The following is a 22,165-nucleotide window of genomic DNA, read 5'->3' on the forward strand; positions in this document are numbered from 1 at the left end:
TGGCATTTAGTTACTTGCAAATGCCACCAAATAAACACTATTGTTTTGTCTTACTCTCTAAGAAAAAGATTTTGTTATTTTCTCTTAATCTATCTATCTGTCTGTCTGTCTGTCTATCCGAGACAGGGTTTCTCTTTGTAGACCTGGCTGTTCTGGAACTCACTGTAGACCAGGCTGGCCTCAAACTCACAGAAAACTGCCTGCCTCTGCCTCCCCAGTGCTGGGATTAAAGGCTTACACCACTGGGGCAGGAGAGATGGCTCAGCAGTTAAGAGAACGGGCTGCTCTTCCAGAGGACCCTGCTTCAATTCCCAGCACCCACATGGCAGCTCACAACTGTAACTTTAGTTCCAGGGGGTCTGGTAATCTTCACACCAATGCACATAAAATAAAGTTAAAAACAAACAAACAAATAACAGACAAAAAACATCACCACCACACGGCTGGAAGATTTCATATTTTCACTGCTGCTAGCTGGGCTAACCATCCTCAGATCTTTGAGCTGGATGTTTAATTGTTGTTTGCATTAAAATGTACTTAAACTGTGGGGAGTCTAGGCTTAACAGAACATTCTAGTAGTTCTAAAGACAGTTTGTTATTTGTTAGTCTGACATAGTTAGGTTTTGTTTAGGGGAGGATTGGGAAGGTGGCTCCGTTTGCAAAGTGCTTGCTACAGAAGTGGCTGGGTGAGGCATGTCTGTAAACCCAGCCCTGGGAAGGATTCCTGGGACTTGCTAGTCAGCCAATCTAGCCAATCTGAGCTCTAGGTTCAGTAAAAGACCCTGTCTCCAAAAAATAAAGGTAGAGAAGGCATGGAGGAAGACAACTCACATCAACCTCTAGCCTCCACGTGCACATAAAGGTTTCAGTTGTTTCAGAGAGTTTTCTACTAGTCTCTTAACAATCTCTGGACAGGATGCTAGATTACCAGGAACCACCATGCCCTGGTTCTGGCTTTTATTACATAGCTGTGGAAACAGGGAAGCCGTGTATGAGATCTGTTAATTTGTTGGTTTGTGAAAGCTGAACTATCCACATGTAAATATTGACGTGGTTAAAAATATGTTCCTGTGTGCTTCAAATTTCTTTTAAGTATTAAAATTTTAAATTACTCAAAGTATTAATAGAATCTCAAAGCAACAGAGACTTATTCAGAATTTCATCCATATTTAATCTGCTGACCAAGCTAAAGACACATGTAACTTTCTAAGGCTAGCCTAGTTTTCCCAGTGGTGAAGAGTTGGTAAAATTCCCAATTCAGGGGCTGAAGAGATGGCTCAGCAGTTAAAGAGCAGAGGACACAGGTCCAGTTCCCAGCACTCACTTGTGGTTCATAGTCATCTAACTGCAGTTTTAGGGGATCCAGCACCCTCTTCTGATCCTCTCTGGCACCAGGCACACATGTGGTGCATAGACATACATACAGGCAAAACACTCATGTACAAAAAATTAATTAATTTTAATTTCCAGTGCAGAGGCTGGGTGGGTTTGGGGATGGTTCAGATGGTGTAGTGGTTGTCAGGCAAGCGTGAATTCCTGAGTTCAGTTCCCCAGCACCCACATAAAAAGGCTGCTGTAGTGGTGAGCTTTGTCATCTAAGTGCTAGGAAGTCAAAGACCAGAGAATTCCTGTGATTCTCTGACTAGCCAGCCTAACATAATCAGTGTCAGTTTCTAGTGAGATGTAGTTGGTTGTTTTTTACTCTTTACTTTTTGTTCTTTGCTCATTTGGGGGGCCCACCACCCAGCTTTCAAATAAATACACACTGAAGACTTACTCTTTCTTATGAATGTCTGGTCTTAGCTTGGCTTGTTTCTAGGCAAGTTTTATTAAATTATCCCATCTACCTTTTGCCTCTGGGCTTTTATCTTTCTCTATTCTATCGATCTTATTTTACTGCTTACTCCATGACTTGCTGTGTAGCTGGGTGGCTGGCCCCTGATGTCCTTCTCCTTTTCTCATTCCTTCTTCCTCTTTGCTCTTGTTTTCCTCCTATGTATTCTCTCTGCCTGCCAGCTCCGCCTATCCTTTCTCCTGCCTTGCTATTGGCCATTCAGCACTTTATTAGACCAATCAGGTGATTTAGACAGGCAAAGTAACACAGCTTCACAGAGTTAAACAAATGCAACATAAAAGGATGCAACACATCTTTGCATCACTAAACAAATGTTCCACCGTGTAGCTAGAGTTTTCCTGCCTGGCCCACAGTCAGGACAAATCTCTCTCACCCTGCAGTCCCACAACTGCTCAGACCCAACCAAGTAAACACAGAGACTTATATTGCTTACAAACTGTATGGCCGTGGCGTGCTTCTTGCTAACTGTTCTTATATCTTAAATTAACCCATTTCTATAAATCTATACCTTGCCACGTGGCTCGTGGCTTACCAGCATCTTCACCTGCGGCTTGTCATGGTGATGGCTGGCAATGTCTCTCACTCAGCCTTCTACTTCCCAAAATTCTTTTTCTCCTTGTCCCACCTATACTTCCTCCTGCCTGACTACTGGCCAATCAGTGTTTTATTTACTAACCAATCAGAGCAACACATTTGCAATACAGATCATCCCACAGCACCACGGCATAAACAAGTGGAACATATTTTAAACTAATATTTTACATCAGTGAGAGACTGCAAAAGCAAGGTGGACAGCTTTTGAGGAGTAAAATCTGACATTGACCTCTGACCTACACACACAAGCGCATGTGTGTGCACTTCTCAACATGGACACACATAAACCCACACACAAATACTAATTTCCAATCCGTTGTGAACTGATATGTTTGTAAAGTGTATCACTAAAACAATGAAATCAGACATACAAAATACAAGTTCAAATAGTTTAATCAACTGACATTTCAATACTTAAGTAGAACAGGATAAGGAATTATAGAAACTGGACATAGAGTCAGATGCATAGTTATTTTGCAGTTGAAATAATAAAAAAACTACAGGAGAGCAGTACTTTGTACTAACAAATACTAATCAACAGTTAAAAGCTTTTTAAGAATAGTTTATTTTTTCGACTATAATTATATCATTTCTCCCTTCCCTTTCCTCCCTCCAAAAGTTCCCATATAGTCCTCTGGTTGATTACCTCAGAGCGGTACCACTCTTGGATGACTCCTGGACTTTGAAATGTATTAAGAATCCCCCAAAGTACAAAATCACTGTTCTAATGTTCTGTTTATAGGATTAGAAAAGACCTTGAACAGTTTGATCCTATTCAGAGCATTCATGCTGAATTTTATACAAAATGAAGTAATATATAGCTTCCAGTGCATTTTCATCTTTATATAGTAGCCAATTCATAGATTTTATGTTGAGTAATTAAAATAACTTTACATGAAAGGATTAGATTTAGTTCTATTATATTTTCTTTAAGTAGGTCTCATTTGGTTGCAAAGTCAAGTTTGAATTTTTTGTTAAGTTTATAAGGCCAAGATAATCAATGAAAAGCATTTTTCAAAGCTGCTTTTTCTCCCCCTTGAAGTTCCCAACTTTTGTTTTCAAGATTTAAAAACATTTTTTTCCCTTACCTTTTTATTTTATATGGGGGTGTGGTGTGTGTCAGGAGGTACCATGTGCCATGGCATTCATGTGGAGGTCAGAAGAAGTCTTTTTTTTTTTTTTTTTGATATTTAATTATTATAATTTTTTTAAGTAAATTTATTTTACAACATCATTTAGTTCAACATAATAGCCACAAAATCCCGTTCTCGCCCCCCCTCCCCCTCCCCCCACCCCACCCCCCATTCCCACCTCCTCCAGATCAAGGTCTCCCCGAGGACCGGGATCGACCTGGTAGACTCAGTAGAAGAAGTCTTAACTTTCTGTAGTCAGTTCTCTTCCACCATGTGTGTCCTGGGAATCAAACTCAAGTTATCTGGATGGGTGGCAGTTGCCTTTACTTGTTTTATTTATGATTCTCTAGAGGACTGTTGGATTAAATGGGATGAATATATATTACATATGTACATATGTGTGTATTAAGAATTTAAGTCAGCTTGCATTAAAACAACAACCATTGACTCACACCCCAGAGGCTGAGAACCTGTTAGTTGCTCAGGTTTTTTTGTTTTGTTTTGTTGAGACCAGATCTCTACACAGCCCTGACTGTCCTGGAACTCATTGTTCCAGGCTGACCTCCAACTCACAGAGATCCATCTGCCTCTACCTCCTGAGTGCCGGCCTTAGGAGCGTGGACCACCACACAGGGCTGGTTCATTTTGGAGGTTGAGTGACTCGGCACCCAGAGCAGTCCTGTGGGAGCTGTCTCACACCTCAGGCTGACGGCCCAGTGCTTGCCTAGTCTGCAAGGCTGGGTGCCTGAGGAGTTCCAGTTTGGTGTGGGAAGTCTGAAAGGTTCCTGGAGAGCCACTGGCCTTTAGTCCCACGAGGGAAGCCTGGAAATACTGGTTCTGATATCAGTGAAGGAATCAGCAGCAGCAACAGGGCAGATCAACTGCTTGGCAAGAGAGAAGGCCAAGCGAGCAAAAGGTGAGCAATCACCTTTAGCCACTCCCTTTGGATTGGACTGTTATCGTTGGGACAGCTCTCAGGAGAGGCTTCCTACTCAGCTCATGATTTCTGGCCAGTTGACATCAAAACCAGCCATAATACTTGCTGAGCCATTGTGAAGGTCCCTTGTTTTCACTCTTTTTATTTTTTTTTATTTTACAATACCATTCAGTTCTACATATCAGTCACGGGTTCTCCTATTCTCCCCCCTGCTGCCCTCCTCCCCTCCCCCCCAGCCCACCCTCCATTCCCACGTCCTCCAGGGCAAAGCCTCCCCCGAGGACTGAGATCAACCTGGTAGACTCAGTCCAGGCAGGTCCAGTCCCCTCCTCCCAGACTGAGCCAAGAGTCCCTGCATAAGCCCCAGGTTTCAAACAGCCAACTCATGCAATGAGCACAGGATGTTTTCGCTCTTTAAACTTGTCTGCCACTGACAAGAAAGTATTATGATCTCGCTGGGTGGTGGTGGTGGTGGTGGTGGTGGTGGTGGTGGTGGTGGTGGTGGTGGTGCAGGCCTTTAATCCCAACACTAGGGAGGTAGAGGATGGCAGATCTCTGTGAATTTGAGGCCAGCCTGGTCTACAGAGTGAGCCCAGGATAGCCAGGGCAAGAAGAGAAACCCTGTCTCAAAAAACCAACCTCCTCCCACCAAAAAAATACCCCAAAAACCTCAAAACACAATTCTTTTAAAGAGTATTAGGGGGCTGGAGAGATTGCTCAGCGGTTAAAGAGCATTAACTGCTCTTCCAGAGGACCCGAGTTCAATTCCCAGCAACCACATGGTGGCTCACAACCACCTGTAATGAGTCTAGTGCCATCTTCTGGCCTGCAAAGACACATACAGGTAGAACACTACATGAAAAATAAATAAATATTAAAAATAAATAAATAAATAAAGAAAGAAAGAAAGAGTATTAGGTAAAGAAAGTTAGGAGTGGAGCTCAGAAATTGAGCACTCTGAGTTCTGTCCCTAGCCCTTCCATTAAAAAAATGTGTGTGAGTGAGTTGTGTGCACGCGCGGGTGCGCGATGGAGAGATGGCTCAGTGGTTAAGAGCACTGAATGTTCTTCCAGAGACCCTGAGTTCAATTCCCAATACCAACCACATGGTGGCAAACTCCAGTTCTGGGGAATACAACACCCTCTTCTGGCCTCCACAGGCATTGCATGTACGTGATATACAGACCAAAATACTCAAATACACATAAAATAAAAATAACAAAAGATTAAAAATAAATAAATGGTGCTTACCACTGCACCTGGTAGACCTGACTTTTTAAAAATTCAGCCTCAATGACAACCTTGGCTGTTCTGGCACAATCCGCTTTATTTTTTGAGACAGTGCTGGGATTGCTTGCATAGTGAGCGCTTTACCAATTGACCTATCCCTCCTATGTACACACACATTTCAGTTTTGCTGCCCCAGCAGGCAGCACACTCTATTGTCAGCCTCCCGCCATCGGTCTTGGCACTGAGGCTGAATTTTTCTGAGGGTGACACTTCTTGGTCTTCATTGCTAGGATGTTTCTTCCAGCCTCCTTTGGTTTGCTGGTGTAGTATGCCAGTGCTTGTTCGTCCATATGTAGATTTTATTTTTCTAGCTTAACTAGTGTTAGGTTATAAATTAAGTTGGGCATAATGGCACATGCCTGTAATCCTACCACTCGAGGTTGAGGCAAGAAAGATTGCCATTAGTATAACAAGTACCGGGCTAGCCAAGGCTACGTAGCAAGATCCTGTCTTTAAAAAGAAAAAAGAAAAGAAAAACGTATACAGTTGCTAAAAAACATAAATCTGCTGGATGTGGTGATGCACTGCTTTAATCCCAGCACTTGGGGGGCAGAGGCAGGCAGAGCTCTTGAGTTTGAACCCAGTCTAGTCCACATAAAGAGTTTATGGCCAGCAAGGGCTACATAGTGAGCCCGTCTCAAAAACCAAACAAAAAGTACATGGTGAGGTCTTTTACTCCCAATTTGTTTTATTTCCTATATTTTTTACATCAAGAATTCCGGTAGGGCTGGGGATAGCTTAGTGAGCACCGGGCTTGCTGTGCGAGTGTGAGGAGTTGAGTTCAGATCCCTCGCACCCACATCAAGTGTTAGAGGTAAGGGATCCCTGAGAGACCTTGTCTCAAAAGATCAAATGGTGAGCCATGGTGGTGTGTGCCTGGAATCCCAGGAATCTGCCTACAAGCCTCCTAGAGGAAACTATAGTTGGGTTCTCTCCCTCTAGCACTGTAATTTTGCTTTTTATGAAGACAGTAAAAACATAGAATCAAACCTTATATACCTTATATACTCACCTTAGACTTTATGCTCTGCCTCACTTCTGGAGTGTTGGGATTATAGGCTTGCTTCACCAAGCTTAGCCGGCTGGCTACCTGAAAAGAAAATATTAAAGCTAGGTGAGGTACCATGCCGGTAGTCCTAGTACTTGAGTGGCTGAGGCAGGAGATTACCACTAACTAGTTCAAAGCTATCCTAAGTGAGTTGATACTAGTTGATGCTAGACCTCTTTTTAAAAATGAGAGGGCAAAGCTGTCTCTTTATCAGTTATTAATCTCCTTTAAAGTGTAACATAAAAATATATAGCTGTAGGTGTTTTGGCAACATTCCTTTAGCAAGTGAAGTATTGATAAGCATGTTCCCTTTAGTAGTTGTTAAAATATGATACCAACATTAAATTCCAAGGAAGCAGTTGTATGTAAAAGACAGTGCAGCTGGGTGGTGGTGGTGCATGCCTTTAATTCCTGTACTCGGGAGCCAGAGGCAGGTAAATCTTTTGAGTTTGAGGCCAGCCTGGTCTATAGAGTGAGTTCCAGGACAGCCAGGGCTAAACAGAGAAACCCTGTCTTGAAAAACAAACAAGGCCAGGCGGTGGTAGTACACGCCTTTAATCCCAGCACTCGGGAGGCAGAGGCAGGTGGATCTCTGTGAGTTCCAGGCCAGCCTGGGCTACAGAGTGAGTTTCAGGAAAGGCACAAAGCTACACATGGAAACCCTGTCTCAAAAAACAAAAACAAACAAACAAACAGAAAAACAAGACAGTGTTGTCCAAAGACAGCTTTCTGGTGGTTACGGCTGAGTAAAACTCAGCCAGGAATAGTGGCTCACACCTACAGTCATGCTTGGGAGGCTGAGGCAGGAAGATTGTCACGTTAGGCCAGCCTGAGCCACATAGTTCTAGGCCAGTATAGGTTATAGAATGGGAGATCTGGTATCAAAACCTTAAAGAAAAAAAGGTAAAGTCCATAGAAATGAGTGGAATGACCTCAGATGAGTCCACAGAATGTTTCTCAGCCAGATTTTTTTTTTTTTTTTTTGTGTGTGTGTGTGTGTGTGTGTGTGTGTGTGTGTGTGTGTGTGTACACCCAGTGCATGTGGAGGCAGGTCAGTGTTGAATGATTTCCTTTCCCTTCTTGTTATTTTTTAGTTATTTTATTTATTTATACGTGTTTTTGTATATACACCACAGAATTATTTGGAGGTTGGGGACAACTTGCAGTAACCATTTCTCTCCATCCACCATGTATGTGGGTCTTGAAGATTGAACTCAGGTTGTCAGGCTTGGCAGTAAGGGCCTTTACCCACTGAGCTATCTGGATAGACAAGGTCTCTCACTGGTCGGGGACATCCTGATCTGGCTAGGCTGGCTAGCCAGCAAATCCCAGATATTCACTTGCCTGTTCCCCATCCCCTGGCTGGGATTACAGATGCCATCACACCTAACGTTTTACATAAGTTCTGGGGCTTGAACTTGGATCTCCTTGCTTATATAGCAAATACTTTACCAAATCAGCCATCTCCTCATCCCTTCAGCCACATTTTGACATCTCTGGCCTCCATTTCAAGGACAGTTAAAGGGAAAGCCACCAAATCTGGAATTAGTTGAGGAAACTTAGAGTGTTAATGTTGGCCGGGTGGTGTTTTATTGAACTGTAGCATCTGAAACTATCTGAAGGCACAGGATTGACAACTGAAACAGGAACAGTTGTGGTTCGTGTAAACACAAACATAAGTCACCAAAGTCCTCAGCCACATTTTCACCCTTCCATCTCTGATGCCATTAATTTATCAAAGGTTGTTGTTGATGTCATCATCTCCTGACTCTAAAATTCCACCCATATCCTGACTGCCACCAAATTTATCTCTAGCTTACACTGCAAGTTCATATATCTTGTTGCTTATCCGTCACCTTATGTAGATGCATAAAGGCAGTATAAACCTGGGTCCAAAGCTCAGTTTCTGATCATAGCCTTCAGAAGACTTGAGCAGCTTCTCTTCCCAACTGCTCAAGTCAAAGTCCTCAGTGTTGCATCATTTCTTTGTGTCATACTTCATGTATGTTCCGTGTGTGTGCAAGTTCTGGGAGCTGCACCCTCCAAATAGCCTGAATCTAGCATATTTCAGCATTTGGCCAACATGGCTAACATGCCCTTTTATTTTTATTATTTATTTATTTATTTATTTTTGTTTGTTTATTTTGTTTTGTGTTTGGAGACAAAGTTTCTCTGTTTAACAGTCCTGGCTGTCTTGGAACTAACTTTTGTAGACCAGGCTGGTCTCAAATTCACAGAGATCCACCTGTCTCTGCCTTTCCAATGCTGGGATTGAAGTCATGTACCACCACTCCTTGGCTTAGAATGCCTTTTTAAACAAATTTTTAAAATATTTTATTTATCTATTTATTTACTTATTTTTTTAAAACAGGTTTCCCTATTGTAGTTCTGTCTGTCTTCATGATTGCTATGTAGACCAGGCTGGCCTCAAACTCACAGAGATCTACCTGCCTCTGCCTCCTGAGTGCTAGGATTAAAGACATGCATCATTACTCCTGGCTTATTTTTATTTTATTTAAATTTTTTTTTAATTTTATGTATTTTTGTGTGTATGGGTATTTTGCCTACCTGTATGCCTGGTGTTTGAGGAGGCCAGAAGAGGGAGTTGAGTCAGATCCTCTGTCTGGAGCCCTAGACAGTTGTGAGATGCTGTGTTTCACTGGGACACAAACCAGGTCCTCTGGAAGAGCAGCCAGCACTCCTAACCACTGACCCATTTCTTCTGCCCCCAGCTTATTTTTATTTTAGTGGGTGTGGCCGTGTGTGTGTGTGTGTGTGTGTGTGTGTGTGTGTGTGTGTGTGTGTGTAGGTGTGTTCATGTTAGTTCAACACTCAAGGAGGCCAGAGACGATCACCTGGAGTTTTAGTTACAAACAGTTGTGAGCCACCAGACATGGGTCTGGGATCTGAACTCAGGTCCTCTTCAAGAGCAGTGTGTGCTCTTAACTGCTGAGTCATCTTTCAGCCCTCTAGAACGATTTTGTTTTTGTTTTTTTGGACACAGAATATCGCTTTGTAGCCCAATTTCTCATTCTCCTCCTGCCTCAGCCTCCCAAGTCCTGAGATTATAGAGATATACAACCATACCCATTTCTTTTTTTTCACTCAATAATTATGATATTCATTAATTGAATTGATTTATTACATTCATGATATTATGTCCTGATACTACTGTCCATTTGTGGGGTTTTTCCAGCACACAAAACAGACTCTGTACTTAGGAAATCATTGTTCTATATTCCTTTCTTCTCTGTCTTGAGATAACATCTAATCTTTCTGTCTCTATAAATTTGTATATTCTATATATTTCATGTAATACAATTCTATAGTATTTGTCCTTTTTTTTAAATGTAAAAACATTTTATGTACAACTGCAGGAGAAATAATACTCAGATAGCCTGAACATAAAAACAGGTTATAATTTAAAAGTTCAGGGTTATTTTAAACAGTAAAATATTTTCTCTGTAGAAAATAGTGTAAGTGATAATAACATTTCCCAATAAGCCCTTTTAAGCCAAATGATAGCTGAGTTATACATATAAATATTGATTAGATTCTGGGATACAGAAGAGACCTATCCAGAGAGCTATGTTTTACTTAAGTTCCATACCCATTTCAGAATAATCTTTTTTTTTTTTTTTTTTTTTGGTTTTTCGAGACAGGGTTTCTCTGTGTAGCTTTGCACCTTTCCTGGAGCTCACTTGGTAGCCCAGGCTGGCCTCGAACTCACAGAGATCTGCCTGGCTCTGCCTCCCGAGTGCTGGGATTAAAGGCGTGCGCCACCAACGCCCGGCTTCAGAATAATCTTTTTATAATATGCACTAGGGTAAAGCCAAGCATGGTATCTCACGCCTTTAATCCCAGCACTAAGGAGGCAGAGGCAAATCTTTGAGTTCAAGGCCAGCTTGGTTTACGTGATGAGTTCCAGGATAGTCAGGGTTACACAGTGAGACCTTAAAAAAAATATTTTAAATTATTTTCTGAGTATGTTCTATCCATAATGGCTCCTTGACTGTTCTTCACACAAGATTACTAATGGGTGTGTGGGAGTGCGTTTTAATGGCGTGTGTGTACCAGTCAGAAGACAACTTGTGGGGTTGGTTCTGTCCATCATATAAGTCCTGAGAGTTGAACTCAGGCTTGGTGACAAAGGCCATTACTCCCTGAGCTATCTCACTGGCCCTACATTTTTTAAAAATTTGTTATTACTATATATAGATGATGTGGACAGGGATGGTGGTGGATGGCCACGGCACACATGTGGAAGTCAAAGGACAACATTGTGGAATCGGTTCTCTCCTTCCACTTTTATGTGAGTTTCAGGGGTTGAACTCAGTATCCACAACATGCAGGAAACATCGATGTGCAAGCTTGGGGCCATTCTGATAAATAACTAGGAATGGTACAGCTGGGTCCAATGGGAGGTCTATTTCTAGTTGATTATTTTTGTTGTTGTTTTGACACAGGGTCTTATTTTGTAACCCAGGCTGCCCTAGGACTCACTGTGTAGCTCAGGTTAGCCTCACACTCATGATAATTCTTCTGCTTCAGCCTCCAGAGTGCTGGAATTACAGACATGCACCCCAGCCTCAGCTCCTTTTGTTGAATGCAGTCTTAGCCCCACTGCCAGCCTACTGAAGCAAAATCTGCATTTTGACAAGTCCCCACTAGGTGACTTCATTTTACCAAGTGCTGACCTGGAATGTTCCACCCCCATTCTTCTGTGTAGCTGAGTAGGCTTGTCCAATCCCGAAGGTAATGTACTTGGTAATGTGTTATTTTTTTATTTCTGTTTTTGTGGCCATAACTAGAATGTAAGTCCCATGAGGGCAGTGCTGTCTCTTGGGTGCTGTCCTTCAGTACCTGACTACTCAGTAAGTAGTTGATGAATGGAGAGAGTACATGCGTGTAACAGGACTGGCTTTGTGGTTTGAAATGTGTAAGTCTATGTAATAAAAATCCTCGGTAGTTCCCAGTTCCAAGATTGGGGTGGTTACTGTTTTGACATCAGTGTGAAGGGGTTTTGTTCTCTTGCTTGGGCATGAATTCCTTTAAATCAGTGTGACTCGATCGTTCATTCTCATTTTCAGACGTTTGTCTTTACAGCAAAGTTGAGGTGGCTCTAGTGTACCCCACTAAATTCTGTGGTTATTTCCTCTTTGTATTTAGAAAGACTGTCCTTCTGAGTTCAAGCTGAAGTCTTTTAAGGTTTTTATCCAGTTGCTAGTCTGTTTGTATTATCTTATTCAATCATGATTTTAATAATAAATTTTTTTAAATAAAAGGATTCCAGGGTGGGTAATAGAGGTAGGAAAGATATTAAAGAAGGTGGACAGAATGAACTTTTATATAAAATTGTCAAAGAACAAACTCAATTAAAGTTAATTTTAAGAGCTTCTGAAAATGAAGTCACATACAAATTTTAAAGTTACTTTAAATAAACAGAGGAATGTGAAGTATCAGTTTTTTACTTTGGAAGCAGGATTCTAGAAGAGACCTATGTTTCCTGTATTGCTCTGCATTCAAAGATCTGTTCCCAGGGTATCTATCCCTCAGGCTTACCTTAGTGAAATTTCCAGTAAGCAATTCTCACTGTCGATTTTGAGTACAGCTGTGGAACGGACCACATCCAGTTTTCATTTGGGGGCACTTAGCAGTGGCTGAAGGCTTTGGTTAATGGTCACAGCTGAGGGTGGGAAATGGAGTGCGTGGAGGCCAGGGATCTTGTTAAACACTGGGAAGCAAGAACAGCCCACATGTCAAAGAATTACCTAGTTGGAACGGTCTGAGAGGGTGACTTGAATAGAGAGAGCCTTTCTCTTGAGTACTGTCAGTAAAGAAACCTTTGCCTACAGGAAAAAAAGAAAGTGGTGTGGAGAGTCTTAGATGGAGATACAGAGCTTTTAGGGTTGTTTGTATTAAACCATCATTTTAAATCAGACACAATACAGGAATTTAGTGATCGGCCTTCCTTCCCCTGTGCGTTCGTAAATCACCCTTGGAACAAAAGATATTTAAGCGTTTTGTCAACGTAGTTGATTTTGGAATTGGATAACATTCTCAAATAATTTTACATTTTAAAATTTAGGGAATCTCAAATATAGGGTTACTGGTTTTCCTTATTTTACAGATGGGGTCGAGGATTTGGTCTTTTGGGTTCCATTTTTGGAAAAGATGGTGTATTAAACCAGCCAAACAGTGTCTTTGGACTTATATTTTATACACTGCAGTTATTACTTGGTAAGTATTTATGCAGAGATGCGGAAATAAGCTTGTCTCCCCATTCAGTGCTTGTGTCTTCGCCCTAAGTGCATCTTCATAGTGAAAAGCACGTGCTGATGATAGAGCACCACTAGGGGCAGCACATTTTTGTCCTGTGAAAATGTGATTCACTGCTTTTTATGATGTGCTGACCTTGGTATCAGTGGACCTTTAGTCATGCTAGCAGTGTGTCATGATGTCCAGAAACCCAGCCCCATCCATGGAAATTATTACTCCAGTCTTCCTTGTAAGCTTGTTTTTTAAAATTATGTTATAGACTCTGGCTATCTTAAAATAGCACATATTAAGTAAACAGTAGCAGGAAGCTGCTATAACTTCATCGCTTTTATGTATCTACTGTTTCCCTGTCTTGTGGGTCTTTTGTTTGTCCCCCATGGTGCTGGGATCGAACCCAGAATTGTATAATTGAGCTACATCCCTAGCCCTGCCTTTTGCTTTTAAGAAAAAAGTCTTAGGGCCTCATATTTTCAATATCATTGTCCTAAGTGTCTGTGGACATCTCAGTTTCACATTTTTACTAAATAATGCCATGGGGATCCATTTTCTTTAAAGTACTGCCTCCCTTGAGTTATTTTCCTGTAATAAATTTCCGGGTATGAGGTTAATCAGTCAAAAAATATTTAATGGATTTTAACAGTTATTGCCAAATTGTTGTCCCCTCCTCCAGTCGTCTGGTCTCCATCTAATCTTCATTTTAAAAGGGTGTGTTGTTTTTGTCAGATTTTCTAGTTATCAAGTATCAGTAACCATCTTTGTAATTTTACTGTATTTTAATGTCCTTTTACTGCCCACTAAGCTTATTTGTGATAATTCTTTTATCCTTTAAAATGTTGGTTTTGTGGTTATGCTTGGGGTCTAGTGCCTTGCGGTTCAACTTTTAATGTTTTATTCATTGTTTGTCAGCTCTTCTGTGCAGTGACTGGTTAAGTCTGCAGTTGACTTGCTGTGATTCACATTTGGAATGTGATTTTTTTCTAAAAAGTTTGCCCAATTCTGAATGTGCATACTTATCCTGCAGAAGTAGGAAGGTGTAGACGAGATGATAGTGCAGTTTAAGATAGCAGAGCTATCACTGGGGGTTCAGCTGTCTGTCAGTAACAGCTGAACTAACAAGGGCGGGTCCACATTGGAAAGTTCTGTGTAGCCATTAAAGCAAAAGTGAGTGGGAACAGATTAGGATGCTGTCCAGAAGAACAAGCAAAATGTAGCTTAAAGTCTAGGGTAATCATGTTTGCATGTGCATGGCAAGCATAGTGAGGGACTCCGTAGTTGGAGGGAGCAGGTTCATCTCGAGTGTATTGGTTCTGTGGGATTTCTAAAGTACAAACACCAACTCAGGAGCAGCTCCTTCCCCTTCATAGGAAAGTGCTTAGGGAAAAAGTCATCCATGTTTATGTGGGAAATCGAGGTGAGACAGGTTTCCATTTATAATATTAATGTGCTGGTTCCATTTCATGTGCATACTTTCATCGTGTGTATTATTTCCACTCATATTTCCTGACTTGTTAGTTTCCACATGCTTTTGTAACGTCAGTTTTTTTGAATCAGCTAACACATCCAGAGCTTGCCACCTCATTCCCTCGGTAGACTGTGTGACTGTCATCATTTCAAATGATGGTCCATTTTAAACATAGTTCAAATGTTAAAAAAAACCAAGCAGTCCCCCCTCAGTTCCAGTTTGTTTTATCTTCTTTGCCCCACCCCCCACCAGCTCATGGTTCTGGTGTGTTTTTGCATATATAAGAAATACAAACAAATGGTCTAGTCTTTTAAAACACAAAAAGTAAATGCTGTGTTCCCTGTGCTACAGCTTACTTTCTTTTTTCCCTCTTTCATTTCTTATTTATTTATTAATTTATTAATTTATTTATTTATTTTGCTTGACTGGTCTATGATTTATCTTAATTATCTATATCTATATCTATATATGATTTTTGTTTATTTGTTTTGTTTTATTTTGCTTTTCAAGACAGGATTTCTCTATGTAACAGCCCTGGTCTTCCTGGAACTCTCTTTGTAGAACAGGCTGGCCTTGAACTCATAGAGATCTGCCTGCCTCTGCCGGGATTAAAGGCATGCACCACCACCACCACCACCACCACCACCACCACCACCACCACCACCACCACCACCACCGCCGCCGCCGCCGCCCGGCTCTTTTTTGTTTTTTTTTTTTTTTATGTGAATACATTGTTTTTATTTTTTTTCACAGCTATAAAATATTTTATTGTTAGAGTTATGGCCCATTATAAAGTCCACAGTTTTCCCACCAATCACAAGTACCTACATATACCACCGTTAATACAGTAGCAGCATTTCCAAGGCACTCTGAGCACCTTACTGTAGCTCAGATAGTCCAGCTTTAGCTGAGCTCACTTAATCCTCACAACAGACTGAGGAGGTAGCTCATGTACTGTCTTCTACTGAAATCTGAGAGGAGAAAAACACAGTAGATAGTTTACATATCATTTTATTTTTCTGGTTCTTTGCTTGCAGCGCTGGGGATTGCATTGAACCCTTGTGCATCTAGATGACAAGAGAACTATTACGGAGATTCATCTCTAGCCTACCAGTATCATTTCTCAAAATATTTATTTATTTATTTACATATATCAGACCAGGCTGGAACTCATAGCCTTGGCTGTCCTTAGAAGTACAGACGACCACCTGCCTTAGCCTCCTGGGTGCTGGGATTATGGAGTGGCTCACCATGCCTGGTTCTTGCATCCTTTTCAACTGTCTGAGAAGGTTAAGGTGTTAACACTCATTATTCAGGCTTAGAGTTTCAAGATAGGTGGGTAGCACGGTGAGGGCAGTGCTAGTTGAGTACACTGAACACAGTCTGGGCTTTGCTGGCCCTCTAGCCATTGGGTAGGCAGAGGGTTGAAGAAGCTCTGCCCTTTTTTGACCTTGAAAAGGAGTGTATATAGTCTTTGTGTCACTGGCATTGGGGAATTACAGAGCAGTCCATGTGAAGGCAGTCAAGACTCCAGACACACTTTTGTCCTAAGCCCTGGCTTCTAATACCTGATTACTTTTGCCCCACCTTGGGACAGGCTCTTATTATAACCCAGACAGGCTCAGTCGTTAGTCCTTCTGCCTCAGCCCCAGAGTGCTGGATTACGGACATGTTGCCACCACACCTGGCTCGGACGGCCTGTTTTCCTCATCGGTTTTGCTGCACATGTGGCTACTGGCCTGCTGTAGTTGCCTTATCCACCAGTTAGCCATCCTGAAGTGTTTCGACACTCTGTTTTGTTTTTTCCTCTTCAGCACAGTGTTGGTGAGGGCATCACCAGGTTTGGGTTTTTGGTAAATTTGATCTAACCATGAAAACATTCTCCCCAGATAGGGAACCTGTAGTGAAACACCAGGGGAGGGTCTTACCCCAGGAGGTGTGGCTTGGAAGGAAAGCCGCAGCCCTCATTCCTCTGCACATTAGGAGACTGTCAGCATCTTTGCTTAAAATGATTGTAAGCTTGCATAGCTGTGTGCACACATCCTCGTGAAATAGTAACAGGTCAGAAACCTGGCAGCTCTGAACCCGCCCTGAATTGAGTAAAACTCAGCCTGATTAGTGTGAAAACAGACGGGCGGTTGTTTTCAGAGTCAAGAAGGTAAGGTCAGTGTTGATCTACGAATGCTTTTAGCTGCAGCCTGTCACTTGTCAGTTGAGAGGCTTCTGTCCAGGCCAGGCCCTGACCCAGCCATGTCTCTCTCTTGCAGGCATGACGGCCAGTGCAGTTGCGGCCCTTGTCCTCATGACCTCCTCCATCGTGTCCGTGGTGGGCTCTTTGTACCTGGCCTACATTCTGTACTTTGTGCTGAAGGAGTTTTGCATCATCTGCGTCACCACATACGTGCTGAACTTCATTCTCCTCATCATCAATTACAAACGACTAGTTTACTTGAATGAGGCCTGGAAGCGACAGCTGCAGCCTAAGGAAGACTGACGGCTGGCGGATTCCCACCCAACTGTCTCAGACACTTCTTTCATTAAGTTTATTTGCAAGTTTTTTTTTTTTTTTTAATTCACAACAGACACTTTCCCTGAGAATCTTAAACTGATTTTTTAAAATACTGTAAATTAGAAGGGGCCCTAGCTATTTTCTGTGTCAATCTTCATTTTAAATCCGGATACAAAAAAGGATACACCGAGCCAATCAAAGACAAGCTTTAACTTTACCTTGAAGATGTTTCTGAGATAATAAAATGTAGCCCTAGCCCCCGGTCCTCAACCGTAAAGTGAGCAGCCATTGCTAGTAATTCTTTAATGTGTATAAATTCAATTTCAGGTATAACAAATGTGATCATGAACATGAAAATATTTTAGAATAGATACTGTATTAAATATTGCCATGTTTACAATATGTAATATGTTTTTAGCTGATGGATTTAAATCTGTAGATTCAATTAGAGTCCATTCGTGTGATATTTGTAAATAAAGGTAGAAACATTGGATCCACCCCTGCAGAACTTACTGTACAGTTTAGTTGAAGTGTAGCAATGAAGAGTTGTCAGCTCAGTGTGACTGATAAGTAGTGGAGAGAGTAGACAGCAGCAGATCATCTTGGGAAACGTGCTGACAGTCCTGGTGCAGGGTTGACAGCAGAAACAGTAGGGTGCTTGGTTCCCTTCCACCTCCCACTCTGAGAGGAAGAAGCGAGATCTGAACATCCCAGTCAAGTTTGACTAGTCATAAAACTGGATGGATCCTAACAGTTTAGGATGTCATGTGACCAGACCTGTAATTCCAAGGCTCTTGGGACACTGATGGTAGGAAATGGATGTAGTCTTTGGAGAAAATAAACCACTATGGCATTTTTGGGCAAAGCCTTTTAACCAGTAGCTGACCTTTCAATACAGATGTGTTCCCTTGATCCTGGTGCCAGTCAGCTCCGACAGTATTAGGACTGAAATCTGCACAAGCCTGTGCTCCGAGGTCGGTCCATGGTGTTTCCTTTCTCGTTTCTTCTTGCACTAAGGATTGTCAGTAAGTGTTTCACAATTACATATTGAATTTGTAAACCTTAGGGCTGACACGAGGACCAGTTTGCTGACTCAGAAGAAACACAACACATAGAAAGACTTGGAAGTGAAACATGGAAACTTTGTCCCACTCCAGTAGCCACACAGAAGCAGTGAGAAGAAACCCAGAGGTGATCTGAATAAACCCGATGGCATGGTTTACTGTGTTTCTCTGGTTAGCATCTTACAGGAGATGTTCAAAGTGCCTTCTGTCTTCAATCTCAAACCAAATCATTCTGTGTGTTGAACTGGGGCAGAAGTATCCCTCCTTTCATTCCTTACCACGAAGCAGAGAATTTGCTTTCTACCAGAAGGGGCTGTGTGGCCATTTTATTCCTTGGGTTGAGAAGTAGTGGCAACGTTCTGATTTATAATTTGATTAATGATTATGTTAAAAATAGGCAACTAGATGGCAAATTCTGAGAGCTTTTATTTGCCTTCTTTTTGGAGGGAGGAACCAGGCTTTGCTTTGTAAAGAACGCATATGGTCAGCAGTCGTTGAGTGGTTTAGGACCTTCAGGCACAACTTATGCACCATAGGATCTCTGGCCCAGGGCAGGCATAAAGTAGGAATTGTAATGCCCTTTTAGTAGGTTCTAACCAGTTTCTTTCTTTTTTCTCTCACCAGTTTCTTAAAAAAAAAAAAAGCTTAATTCTGATTTCATCAAAGGTTGTGTTTCCCCCACAAATGTGAACATTTCCATGACTGTCTTACTATGTATGCGTTGTTGTTGTCGTCGTCGTCTGAAGTAGTTAAAGAACTTCTAGAAAGTACTGAATGGTATTTAGGAGAACCAAGTCCTCGTGAGAGAACTGTACAGTGAGGTCTTCTCGTAGCCCTTCGTCCAGGTCTCCCAAGGCAGTGGAAATGGCTAATAGCCAAGACTTCTGCTACTTACATATCAAGGGTGTGCTAAACAAGTCCCTTGGATCCCAATTCCAAATGAACTTTTGTATCTTGTATCACTCAGCAGAGCGGCGTTAAAGCCTGTCTTGACAGTACAGCTGTCTTCAACACTTACCCAGGAAAAGGTGAGAGTATTCCATCCACCAGACCCTTCATAGCTTCCCTTTGCTTTCCTAAGTCTTGGGAGTACCACCATTATAGATTGTATGGGTTTTTTTGTTTATTACATTCCTGTGACCCAATAGAGTGAATACCCCTTTCTCACTGAGAGTTAACAGGTGCTGTCTGAAATAAGAGCGTCTGTGCTCACACTTGCCTGTGGTCCCCTCACTTGGGAGGTAGGAGGAGGAGGAGGAGGATCAGGAGTTCAAGGTCATCCTTGACTACATAGCAAATTGGAGACCAGCCTTAGCTACACGAGATCCTGTCTTTAAAAGAAAAAAGAAAGAAAAGAAAAAAGCATTTGCTAAAATATATGTTCTCAGTAAGTGACCCTGTTGTGTTTTATTTGGTAGTTTTTGCCCTGAGGAAATTCTATTAAACCTGGTAGAATGGGGGAGAAAAAATACTGTGTTATAAAATTGCTAATATTGTTATGACTGTTTCAGACTGAATGTTTAAACACTGAAGAAGCAGGGTTTGGCTGGGCATAGTGACACAAACCTTGAATCCCAGCACTTGGGAGGCAGGGGCACGTGGATCTCTGAGTTGGAGGCCTGTCTGGTCTAGATCGTGAGCTCCAGGCCAACCAGGGTTATATAATGAAATAAATATAAATATATATGTCTCAAAAAGCCCACCCACAAAATAACAACAAACACTGAAGCGTGACTAACAGTAACTGTGGACGGGCAAACTAGAGGGAAATGACTCCTACAGTAATTCTGTGAAGCCTTTCACTTGGTAGTGATGAGATTTGAAGGAGTAAGAGAAGTTCTGGCGAGGCGTGCTCCAGGGACTGTGGTCGGCCTGTGCGAGTTCCCTTGGTCCTTCCCCACAGCTGGTTTCTACCAGGGAGGGTAAACTGGAACAACTCAGGTTTAACAAGTTGCACTAGCTGCATTCCAGGAATTATTTTGCTTCATATATGTAGCCTCTCCTTCAACTCTTTTGTTGTTGTTCTTCTGTATTTTTTTTTTTAAAGAGACAGATGATCTCATTCTGTAGCCTAGGCTATCCTAGAACTCAGTACATAGCCCAGGCTGGCTTCAAAGTTGGCATTCCTCCTGCCTTAGCCTCCCAAGTGCTAGAATGAGTGGTTCAAATTCCTTATACGGAAGGATGTTGAAAGACGTTGACTTTTTTCATAAAAAGAGACAAAGCCCACTCGTCACTCTTGGAGAGGACCTGGGTTCAGCTCCTATCACCCACATGTCAGCTTAACAACCATCTCTAACTCCAGTTCAGGGGATCCGATGCCGTCTTCTGGCTTCCAAGGGCACTGCATGCACATGGTGCATAGACATACATGCAGGCGAAACACCATGCATATATACAAGTATTTCATTTGGTACAAAGTACCCTTTACCTATGAGGTAAGATAGAGGACAACAAATTAATATTGCTGCTTTTTTGTTTTTATTTATAATTATTTTCAAAAGACTATGATAAAGTGCAGCCAGGCATGGTAGCACACACCTAGAATCCCAGCACTTGGGAGGTGGAGGCAGGAGGACCAGAAGTTCAAGGCCAACCTCGGCTATATGAGACCTTGTCTCAAAAGCAAAATTAAAAACACAAAAACTGCTCAGCAATGACTTCCTAAGCTACAGTTGACACTAGCAGTTGATTCCAATGACTACTGACGGGGGTGGCTTTACCTTAAAAGTCAGAGAGATGTCAGCAAAGCTCCCCACTGTCATTTCCAGGAACCGCCCCTTCGGCATCCATCAGTGAACCTGCCCCTCTACCCCTTTTGGCATTTTAGGTAGCACATTTATGAATCCTAATGTGTGAGAACAACCCTACAATCAAAGGGGCAGAGTAGGATCCCAGGCAACCTGATCAAACACCCCCTACCCCCCCCCTTTTGAAACTAATTGGCCCAGAAGAGGTGAAATGTTATGAAGCTGTATTGAGCATGGCCTAAATAATAGGTGTATATGACCTGTGAAGTCTGTTCCATCTAAACTATTACTCATGCTTCGAAAGCTCCTGAGTAAACATTCATGTAAAAAGGAGTTCACTGGGAAGATTCCCTCTTTAATATAGATAGAAATATTCTTTATCAGAGATTTAGGATACCATTTTGCTAACTGGTAAATAAAAACCGATGTAAATATGTAAGAATGTTTATTTGTTGCACATAACTTTTTTGGTATAAAATAAATGTAGACGTTACCTGTGGACATTGTGCTGCCATTGTTCTTACTTCAGTGTGGAGTCTCAAACGAAGGTGGATGAGATGAAGTCTAGAGTCAGGAAGAACATGCGTATCCATGGTGCTGTAACTCAGTCCCTACAGGTACTAATCTGGAGCCTTTTCTCTTAAATCCCAGGTAACTTAGAGATGATACAGATTCCTTAGGGGTGATATCCTTGGGTTCCTGTGGGTTTGTTTACATATGTGATTGTCGAGAATCCATGGCAGGGCTGGGTGCTGTAGTAGCTTAGACCTTTTATCACAGCAGAGGCAGACATAATTCTGTGAGTTCAAGGCCAGCCTGGTTTACATAATGAATTTCTAAGACAGCCAGAGTTATTTGGTGAGACCTTGTCTTGAACAACAACGACAACAAAAGACAGGGGCTAGAGAGATGGCTCAGTCGTTAAGAGCACTTGCTGCTGCTGTTGCAGAGGACCTACGTTCGGATCCCATCACCCACATGGTGGCTCACACCCATCTGTAACCCCAGTTCTAGGGGATGTGATGCTCTAGGAACCAGGCAGGCATGCAAATACAGTGGTGTACAGACACAGGATGGAGGCAGAAATCCATACACCTAAAAAGGGAGGATCTTAAGATGTCTTTCCATAGCTTTCTTTTCCATTCCCACAGCCCTCTAAAGAGTTTGTAACATCTATAAACAGATTAGTCCGTTTGAAATCTAACCATCCTTCACTGACTAAAGCAATGTTTTACATGAAACTTT

General features: G+C 42.0%; 1 protein-coding gene across 4 annotated transcripts in view; it reads left to right on the forward strand.

Annotated features, from left to right (window-relative positions):
* Vkorc1l1 (vitamin K epoxide reductase complex subunit 1 like 1) overlaps positions 1 to 19,565 on the forward strand; it is a 45,805-nt gene extending 26,240 nt beyond the window's left edge. For 2 of the 4 annotated variants that reach the window (XM_028870167.2, XM_037198276.1), the window contains exons 2-3: positions 12,987 to 13,096; positions 16,865 to 19,565. In XM_028870167.2, coding sequence (XP_028726000.1) covers positions 12,987 to 13,096; positions 16,865 to 17,091 — 337 coding nt within the window. In that variant the 3' untranslated portion in view covers positions 17,092 to 19,565. The remainder of the gene's footprint in view (positions 1 to 12,986; positions 13,097 to 16,864) is intronic. The other 2 variants (XR_005089813.1, XM_028870168.2) reach the window with 2 other exon arrangements.
* The last annotated feature ends 2,600 nt before the right edge of the window (positions 19,566 to 22,165 follow it).

This window comes from Peromyscus leucopus, chromosome 23 (genome assembly GCF_004664715.2).
Source record: "Peromyscus leucopus breed LL Stock chromosome 23, UCI_PerLeu_2.1, whole genome shotgun sequence".
Lineage (NCBI taxonomy): Eukaryota > Metazoa > Chordata > Mammalia > Rodentia > Cricetidae > Peromyscus > Peromyscus leucopus.